This window comes from Lepisma saccharinum, chromosome 7, assembly GCF_977018435.1.
Source record: "Lepisma saccharinum chromosome 7, izLepSacc3.1, whole genome shotgun sequence".
NCBI classification, from domain to species: Eukaryota; Metazoa; Arthropoda; class Insecta; order Zygentoma; family Lepismatidae; genus Lepisma; species Lepisma saccharinum.
Genome location: NC_139235.1, coordinates 36424162 through 36434954, shown reverse-complemented (window position 1 = coordinate 36434954; position 10793 = coordinate 36424162). Strand labels below are relative to the sequence as shown.

At 40.7% G+C, this 10793-nt stretch overlaps 1 protein-coding gene across 1 annotated transcript; it reads right to left on the bottom strand.

Annotated features, from left to right (window-relative positions):
- Nucleotides 1-8208: 8208 nt before the first annotated feature.
- LOC145990428 (uncharacterized) lies at nt 8209-9624 on the bottom strand. Its single transcript, XM_083126121.1, has one exon. It carries the CDS (start codon nt 9622-9624, stop codon nt 8209-8211), a length of 1416 nt encoding a protein of 471 aa, XP_082982247.1.
- Nucleotides 9625-10793: the final 1169 nt, after the last annotated feature.

Here is a 10793-nt window from a genome sequence, read left to right as displayed (position 1 = left end):
GGTGCCAGTGCAGGGCCAGATGAAGAGAAAGTGCGGGTTTTTGGGGGATCCTAGATTTGATGTGCAGCTGGGAGGAAAAGTGCATTTTCAATAGGTCTCAGACTTCCCTGACCGGGGCGAACCACAAAAATTAACTGCATCCCCTCCCAATACATCTGTTTGTGTTCAACAAGCAAGAAACAGCGAAATAAGAAAGAAATGCCTTGCTTGGGTTTGTGCTACTGAAAATTGAAGAAGTGTTTCAAACTGCAAGCAAAAATTATTTTGCAATATTTGTCATCAAAGTAAAATTTCCAGCAAATACAGAACAGTTTCCCGGGGCAACGTGGACGTTTGCCGGGGCCAGTGCCCCCGCGTGCCCCCCCCTTAACGACTTCCCTGCTCTGTCCCTTACTTCCCTGTCCTGCACTAGATCTTGCACTTCTTTCCAGTCTCTGCCCCTTACTTCCCTGTCCTGTACTAGATTTTGCACTTCTTTTCAGTCTCTGCCCCTTACTTCCCTGTCCTGTAATTTGCACTTCTTTCCAGTCTCTATCCCTTACTTTCCTGTCCTGCACTGGATCTTGCACTTCTTTCCAGTCTCCGGCTCTTACTTTCCTAACCTGTACTAGATCTTGCACTTCTTTCCGCCTCTGTTCCTTACTTCCCTGCCCTGTACTAGATCTTGCACTTCTTTCCAGTCTCTGTCCCTTACTTCCCTGTCCTGTACTAGATCTTGCACTTCTTTCCAGTCTCTGTCCCTTACTTTCCTGTTCTGTACTAGATCTTGTACTTCTTCTCGACTCTGTCCCTTATTTCCCTGCTCTCTACTAGATCTTGCACTTCTTAAAAATCTCTGTCTCTTACTTCCCTGTCCTGTCCTAGATCTTGCACTTCTTTCCAGTCTCTGTCCCTTACTTCCCTGTCCTGTACTAGATCTTGCATTTCTTTCCAGTCTCTGTCCTTTACTTTCCTGTCCTGTACTAGATCTTGCAGTTCTTTCCGTCTCTGTTCCTTACTTCCCTGCCCTGTACTAGATCTTGCACTTCTTTCCAGTCTATGCCTCTTACTCCCTGTCCTGCACTAGATCTTGCACTTCTTTTCAGTCTCTGCCCCTTACTTCCATGTCCTGTACTGGATTTTGCACTTCTTTCCAGTCTCTGTCCCTTACTTTCCTGTCCTTCACTGGATCTTGCACTTCTTTCCAGTCTCTGTCTCTTACTTTCCTAACCTGTACTAGATCTTGCACTTCTTTCCGTCTCTGTTCCTTACTTCACTGCCCTGTACTAGATCTTGCACTTCTTTCCAGTCTCTGTCCCTTACTTCCCTGTCCTGTACTAGATCTTGCACTTCTTTCCAGTCTCTGTCCCTTACTTTCCTGTCCTGTACTAAATTTTGCACTTCTTTCCAATCTCTGTCCCTTACTTCCCTGTCCTGTACTAGATCTTGCATTTCTTTCCAGTCTCTGTCCCTTACTTTCCTGTCCTGTACTAGATCTTGCATTTCTTTCCAGTCTCTGTCCCTTACTTCCCTGTCCTGTACTAGATCTTGCACTTCTTTCCAGTCTCTGTCAATTACTTTCCTGTCCTGTACTAGATCTTGCACTTCTTTCCAGTCTCTGTCTATTACTTTCCTGTCCTGTACTAGATCTTGCACTTCTTTCCAGTCTCTGTCAATTACTTTCCTGTCCTGTACTAGATCTTGCACTTCTTTCCAGTCTCTGTCCTGTACTAGATCTTGCACTTCTTTCCAGTCTCTGTCCCTTACTTTCCTGTCCTGTACTAGATCTTGCACTTGTTTCCAGTCTCTGTCCCTTACTTTCCTGTCCTGTACTAGATCTTGCACTTCTTTCCAGTCTCTGTCCCTTACTTTCTTGTCCTGTACTAGATTACTAGATTTTGCACTTCTTTCCGTCTCTGTCCCTTACTTCCCTGTCCTGCACTAGATCTTGCACTTCTTTCCAGTCTCTGTCCCTTACTTTCCTGTCCTGTACTAGATCTTGCACTTCTTTCCGCCTCTGTTCCTTACTTCCCTGCCCTGTACTAGATCTTGCACTTCTTTCCAGTCTCTGTCCCTTACTTTCCTGTCCTGTACTAGATCTTGCACTTCTATCCAGTCTCTGTCCCTTACTTTCCTGTCCTGTACTAGATCTTGCACTCCTTTCCAGTCTCTGTCCCTTACTTCCCTGTCCTGTCCTAGATCTTGCACTTCTTTCCAGTCTCTGTCCCTTACTTTCCTGTCCTGTACTAGATTACTAGATTTTGCACTTCTTTCCGTCTCTGTCCCTTACTTCCCTGTCCTGCACTAGATCTTGCACTTCTTTCCAGTCTCTGTCCCTTACTTTCCTGTCCTGTACTAGATCTTGCACTTCTTTCCGCCTCTGTTCCTTACTTCCCTGCCCTGTACTAGATCTTGCACTTCTTTCCAGTTTCTGTCCCTTACTTACCTGTCCTGTTGACATGTCTTTTAGAGTTACACCTAGCAAGGCATTTAATCATGTGGGCGTAGACTATGCTGGACCATACGTCATCAAAGTAGGGTCAGTCAGGAGTAAAATCACTAAGAAATGCTACATCGCTCTTTTTACGTGTCTAGCCACTAGAGTAATACATCTTGAGCTAGTAACAGACCTTACTTCTGAAGCTTTCATAGCAGCATTACGACGTTTTACAGCAAGACGAGGCAAGTGCTCCACCATTATCAGCGATAATGCTACAACATTTCAAGAAGCGAAGAACGAACTTCAGAAGTTGCAATTGCTATTTCAATCGCAAGGATTCAATGAAGATATTCAAAGGTATGCAGCACAAGAAAACGTTCAGTGGAAAAACTCACCTTCACGTAGCCCATCATTCGGTGGTGTCTGGGAAAGCGCCATAAAATCCATGAAGTACCATCTTTCCTAAAGTCGCCAAGAATGCTGTACTGACATACGAAGAGCTGTCAACTCTTTTGTGCCAAATCGAAGCTTGCTTAAACTCTCGACCTCTTCCATCCTTACCTGACTCTCATGATGAATTTAATTACCTCACCCTAGGCCACTTTCTTATTGATGATCCACTCACTTCCTTTCCTCAACCATACTTAACTGATCTCAAGGAAAATAGACTTTTCAGGTGGCAACGAGTTCAACAGTTTCAACAAAGAATTTGGAGAAACTGATCTCGAGATTATCTTCATGGTATGCAACAGCGTCAGAAGTGGACAACCACGCAGCCCAACCTGCAACCAGGACTACTTGTGTTTCTGAAAGAAGACAACCTACTCCATTTTCCTGGAAAATGGGCATTATGGAAGAAGTGTTTCCAGGGAAAGACAATTTAATTCGTGTAGCCGTGGTTCGCACCAAGGATGGAGTGAACTGAAGGGCTCTCAGCAAGATTGTACCTCTTCCAGATGGGATGATCAATTGAACTTTCATGATTTAGTTTAGATGCTGCGCATTCCAACCGGGAGGGGGGGGGGGAGAGAATGTTAAAGATTGTATATAGTATTGCTTTCCGCTCCTCATTTGTTTTCTTTTTACTCCCGCTGGGAACTTCTTGTGAGCGAGCGGAATTCTGGGAATGCAATATTCATAACACATCAGCATGATGCACGTCGGCTCGCGGCAGCGGGAAGGAGATTTTCAGTTAGCCTGTCAGATGTGGGCTTTTGTATGCATCAGTGTGTGTGCAAACGTATTTAATTATTGTATAATTTCAAGTAAATTAAAGGACCTGTATGATATCCAAATTTGTTGCTGTGTCCGTTGTTCCAGCTCTATGGTAAGGTCTTCAATATGGCGTCAACCCCAGAGGTATTAGTTTTTTTTTCATGGTACTACCTCGAAGCATTCTATAGACAGTTATCTTGCGTGAAATGGAAACAAGCGTGTTTCAGACATGATTGACCGAATATAGTACTAGGCCTATTATTAGCCACTTGGCACGGTTACTGACAAAGTTAATAAATTAGAAGTTCTATACTCACATTAGGTGTGTTAACATTCCGGCAAGATTTCTACACTTTTCAGACAAAAGATCAGATGGCATGTCTTTATGCTTACTAATATCATAAAAGAAATTTAAAAATTCACTATGATGTTTAAGCTGCTCAAATCTTTCTCTTAGAGCTAAAATAATCGTCTAGGACCTGGTAATAAAAATCAACTTTCTACCGTTTTTGTGGTTCTTCAACAGTTTCATCGTACTGAAAATGCTTCTTCTTTCGATTTCGGCCCTGAACAGTGTTGCCTATCTTTGCATCATCTATATCTAAATTCAATGCCAATTCTTTCTCATCACGCCCCCCGACGCCTCCCTTTCAGGCTGCCAAGTGGCGTCCAAGAAACTTTGAAATCTTTCATCACTCCTGCTTTTTTCAAAGCGATGATATGTTTGCAATAAATCATCTAACAGCATCTAACACATCGTAGATTAACGTTTTGAAGACATTTGGTTATTACATTACATGAAGTAAAAAGTCATACCAGAGCAAAGGAATGTAAAGCCACATAACTGGTTTGCAATAACAGAGCCTCATGTACGACCATTTGGACAATTTTATTGTCGCCAATTATTTGAAGGAGCGCATCATAGACCTCTCCCACTTGATATCTCAACGGAGTTGAGGCATCGAATCTGCTTTTCCACCTTGTGGCACTCAGTGGTTTTAAAGTGAGACTATATGCTCCTTCAAAACTTTGTGTTGGCATATTATTAACTTCCAAGTTATATAATATAATATTATAACTTTAAGGTTTTCAATAGGCTTATTTTTTTTTCTCTTCAAATTTTACCGCCCTGAAAATTTAGCCGCTCCGGCTAGAGTTTGGACTTGAGGAAACCCTGACTTTCGTCTTCAGTTGTGCTAGTGTGAACGGGGGGAATAGCGGTGTTGCCAAACGTCTGAGACTATGATTTTTTTTGTCCAGTCGTACAGGATATCTTTTCCTGTCAACATGCACCCTTCGCTCGCTCGCTTTTCAGGCAGAGGCAGGGAGGCGGAGACCCACGCATTCGCTTGCTACACGGCCGCAACCGCCTTCGCCGTGCTTGGCCTTTTTGGGGGTGGACTCTCTCGTGGAAAGTGCGGGGGGGGGGGGGACGAGCTGAAAACTCGAAATTATTGCGGAAGGTCAGAATTCTTTCTAGGGTATTGTGGATACTGTTCGTATGAACATCTCACTGCAATCAAGGTTTAGGGTTCAGTTACTTGTGGTGGCATATTTCGTTTCGCTCCCCAGTTAAAATTTCACGTCGAGTTCAGATTACTCAACATTATCCATCCTTTATAGTTTATATTAATTTCATTGTTGTCTACACAGCGATATCAAATAGTGAATTGTAAATTGATTGGACGTGAACGAACATTGTGTTTTACTGATATCCCCACAAGAGTAACTACAGCATGTTTAGTAACATCCATGAATTTAGGTTGAATTCAGAATTTACGCAATATAGAATGGGTGGTCGGGTCGGGGGTGTGGGGTTCTCATGGGGCTGCAGTTCCCTCCCGAAATTTTGAGAAATTCAAAAGTTTCAACTAAAAGACTAAAAAAGACGTTATAAAACTCGAGATATTACACGTTCTTCATAATCGAATATTTCATTTATGTAGTATTATTTAAAAAAAGTAGTAATGAATGTAAATTTTGCTCCAAATCCTTTTCGAAAGGAGAAGGCGTTAATAGCTTCATATTTCTTATAAATCGAACAAAAACACACACATACAAATATCAATCACTATGAAAATATGAAACGTACCTTATTTGTTCTCAAGGGGAAATACTCCACAGTCTTCCATCATTTCGACGAAATTGTATTGATCAGATTCCTCATCTTCATCTTCGTCTCCGCCAAGACTTATTATAAGTTTGTCCACATTTTCCTCAAGAAGCCCTTCCTTTAACCACGCGTCATTTATTACTTTTCTGGTATGTTGGACGGCTTTCTTCCAGTCATCTGCGGACACATTGACAAGAGCTTCCTGTGTGAGAATTGTCACCTCATTGATTTTAAAAGTTTTGTTTTTTCTGGCTACATGTCCCTTCACTTGCGCCCAAATGAGTTCGATGGCATTAAAGTGGCAATGATAGGGTGGCAGTCTTAGCACTTGGTGACCACTTCTTTTCGCAAGTTCATCCACGTAATATTGCGGGAACCGTGGAGAGATTGAGGAATACCATAGAAGAAAGGATTCAAGAAATTTTTTTAAGGCTGTGACATCTCATGTAGGGAACTACACTCATGCAACTTCATTATGTAAAGATGCATCTGGAGAATTAATATCTGAGAAAGAAAAGTATTACTCCGTTGGAAAGAGTACTTTCAGGAATTATTAAATTGGGAACACTTACCGTCTGAAGATGAAATATCCGAAGAATTGGAAAATGATACTGAAACTCCAATTCCAACATATGAGGAGGTAAATAAAATCATAAAATCCTTAAAAATGAATAAGTCACCTGGTTCAGATAATATCACAGCAGAACTGATAAGACATGGAGGTTATATGATAAGGAATACAATTTATAATTTGATACTCAACATATGGAATACAGAGGAAATGCCACGAGAATGGTTACATGGTATCATATGCCCAATTTTTAAAAAAGGAGACAGGTTGCAGTGTAATAACTACAGACCAATTACGCTTTTGAATGTCGCATACAAAATCTTTGCAATTCTTCTACAAAATAGAATCTCAGAAATTACAGAAAACAAATTGGGCGAATATGAAATGGGATTTAGACCAAATAGATCTACAGTTGACAATATATTCATACTGCGACAAATATATGAAAAATGTTATGAATATAATATCGAATTGCATAACATATTTATCGATTTTATGCAAGCATTTGACTCAGTAAATAGAAATATAATTCCTACATGTCTAAAGAAAATTAATGTTCCAAACAAACTAATAAGATTAATAAAGATGACATTACAAAACACTACAGCAGTAGTAAAAGCAAACAATGATTTTAGTCAGAAATTTGCAATAAATAGAGGAGTAAAACAAGCAGACCCATTATCAGCAACTTTATTTAGCATAGTCATGGATGAAATAATTCAGAAGTTGGAAATCAGAGGAAACATTTCAACAAGATTAAGACAGGTCGGTGCATATGCAGACGACATAGTAATTATTACAAGAACTAAGCAATCAATGGTGGACTCACTAGTGAAACTAAAGCAACAGGCAATGAAATATGGATTAATAGTGAACGAAAAAAAGACAAAATATATGAGGTGTACAAGAAGAAAAATCCAACAACAAAAAGAGGATATAGATACAATGCACATAGAGCAGGTACAGTCATTTAAATATCTCGGGTCAATGGTAAATGGAAACAATGAAATCGAAGAAGAAATTAAAGAAAGGATTGCAGCTGGAAACAGAGCATTTTATGCGAATAAGAGGATATTCCAATCCAAACTAGTTACCAAAACAATAAAATTAAAGCTGTATAAATCCATAATAAGACCTGTGGTTACATATGGCTGTGAAACCTGGGTGCTGAAAGAAGATATAATTCGAAAACTAATGATATTTGAAAGAAAGATATTAAGGAAAATATATGGCCCAACGAGACAATATAATAATATATGGCGAATAAAAACAAACGAAGAGCTTGAAATATTAATAAAGAGTAAGAATATAAGAAGATTTATCAAATCACAAAGATTGAGCTGGTTGGGTCACATTGAAAGAATGCCTGAAGAAAGAATTGTGAAACAAATTTACAATTGGAGACCTGTTGCTACAAGATCACAAGGAAGGCCCAAAACCAGATGGATAGACGATGTCAGAAATGACATAAGAAAATTGAAGATACAGAACTGGAAGAAATGTGTGTTGAGTAGAGAAGAGTGGAAGGATATAATTGAGCAGGCCAAAGCCCATAAAGATCTGTAGCGCCTTATAAGAAGAAGAAGAATGGGTGGTCGGGTCGGGGGTGTGGGGTTCTCATGGGGCTGCAGTTCCCTCCCGAAATTTTGAGAAATTCAAAGGTTTCAACTAAAAGACTAAAAAAGACGTTATAAAACTCGAGATATTACACGTTCTTCATAATCGAATATTTCATTTATGTAGTATTATTTAAAAAAAGTAGTAATGAATGTAAATTTTGCTCCAAATCCTTTTCGAAAGGAGAAGGCGTTAATAGCTTCATATTTCTTATAAATCGAACAAAAACACACACATACAAATATCAATCACTATGAAAATATGAAACGTACCTTATTTGTTCTCAAGGGGAAATACTCCACAGTCTTCCATCATTTCGACGAAATTGTATTGATCAGATTCCTCATCTTCATCTTCGTCTCCGCCAAGACTTATTATAAGTTTGTCCACATTTTCCTCAAGAAGCCCTTCCTTTAACCACGCGTCATTTATTACTTTTCTGGTATGTTGGACGGCTTTCTTCCAGTCATCTGCGGACACATTGACAAGAGCTTCCTGTGTGAGAATTGTCACCTCATTGATTTTAAAAGTTTTGTTTTTTCTGGCCACATGTCCCTTCACTTGCGCCCAAATGAGTTCGATGGCATTAAAGTGGCAATGATAGGGTGGCAGTCTTAGCACTTGGTGACCACTTCTTTTCGCAAGTTCATCCACGTAATATTGCGGGAACCGTGGCTTGTTTATGTTAACAAGCTCGATCAGTTCAGCTTTCTTCAATTCGTGGGAAGCCGGCATGTCATGGCGCAAAAGCCACTGAATAATTTCATCTTTTTTTGTGGCCATTGTTGGAGGTTTATCTATTTTCACCGTATGGTACGGAGCATTATCCATCACGATGACACACGGCCTTGCTAAGTTAGGGATGAGCGATTCCTCAAACCACTTGAAAAACCGAGCGTGGTCCATGTCTTCGTGATAATCGCCCGATTTCTTAGATCTAAACAATAATGTAGAATTTGGAATAAACCCCTCGCAAGTGCCGGCATGACACAAAATCAGTCTTTCCCCTTTTCCTGTAGGAGCTGGCATCGTGCCTTTCGTGGTGTCGTCAGTCCACCCTCGCTGGGTCGAATGACCTGCGTTAACCCAGGTTTCATCCACCCACACAATGTCTTCGAAATTTATCTTTCGCACTGCCCTCAAGAAACGACATCGGGAGGCAACGATGTCTTCCCTCTCCATCAAAATAGTTCGTCCGGTGTACTTCCCCCAGCGAAACCCTAAGTTATCCAGCACCACCCCCAATGAAGTTTTACCGCCACTGAACAACTCCTCCTCTCTTAACGATTTCACTAGTTTCCCAAGGGTAGGACGCTCTTTCCTGGCGTAATATCGATAAATATGCTGCCGGATTGCGTCCTCCTGAAACGCGTCCAGTTTGGTGACAGGTTTGTCCCGTGGTCGTTTCTTACCTGGAGTGGACATTGTGGCTGCCACGTCTGTCTCCATTAAGCGGGACTTTTCCTTCCCGATGGACATCACGGAAGTTCTGCTAATTCCCAGAGCCGCTGCTGTTCTCTCAATCACTTTTTTAAACGGAAGCAAAGGGCCATTATTTTCTCTTTCTTTTTCAAAATAATCTCGCACTGCACATACTAATTCACGGGTCTGGCCACGCAGAGGAATACCACGGCCGACAACTTTTTTTTCTTCCGATTTCGCCGGTGTATTTGCGATAGGCTCATCCATTGTAATTCAGTATAAACTGGTTGGGTAAAATCACAGATACAAAAAAAAGCACAAACAAACCGCACAATAACCCCGAACTTTTGCTGTCAGGCATACACTTGGCAACGCAGAATACCACGAGAATTCCCCCTCACCACGGCAACTGGTCAAAGCCGATTGGTTCAGCGGTTCACGTGACCCTCCCTGACTTTCGACAGAAAAGACAAAAATAGAATTTCCAAGTCCAAACTCTAGCCGGAGCGGCTTTTTTTTTTTTTTTTTTTTTTTTTTTTTTTTAGGCGGTGGCACGGTTCGCCCCTCCACCCCTCAATTCCGTCGGCCCTGATTCCAGTATATACGATCGAGGGTGGGACACTCGAGCGAGTAGAAGCGAGCAAAAGGGGTCCCATGCAGAACTCTAGTATGTGACAACTAGGAAACAAAGTTCGTCGTACTGTGCCTCGAGAGAATTTATAAAAAGGATGTGACTATATCAAAATTTAAAAAAAATTGTATATATTTTTACAAAGCCGTCTTAGTTTCTTTGATACACAATATCATTTTCTTATTATTCTAATTTTAGAATAGAGAATATTTCTAACATGTAAATAATGTATGCGTGTATAATTCTGCGTCTGTTAATCCAAATCTTTACATTCTATTCCTGGAATAACTGAAGCAAGCGAAAGAAAACAAGTCTGCGCAAGTAGTGACTCATGAGGACTCGAGCAACGCACGCGTGAAATGGAAGTGGGTGCATGGAGGGGATAATGTGCTACCAACAGTGACGACGCCAGAGGGGACAGGGGGCCACCCAGTAAAACACTTTGCCCCCCCGTCCGCCCCCCCCAACTGAAATTAATGAAATATCGAATAATAAGAGAGTTTATTTTTAAGAGTATGACGATTTTCACCTTTTCTAAGTGGTGTATTCATGCATGATATCACTTTTCCTGCTTATAATACGAACTTGACTAACAAATATTAATTTGTTTTAGTATATATACAGGGTGACTGGTAATTAGATGTATTCCCTGAAAGGGGTTAAAGTAGAGACAATTTGCAATAAATTTCACCATATGATACCCCGTCCGAAAATTAGTAGTTTTCGAGATAATCGAATTTCAATTGTTTTTCAAAAAATGACAATTTTCCACATAAAAAGATGAATTGAGAAAAAACTGCTCATT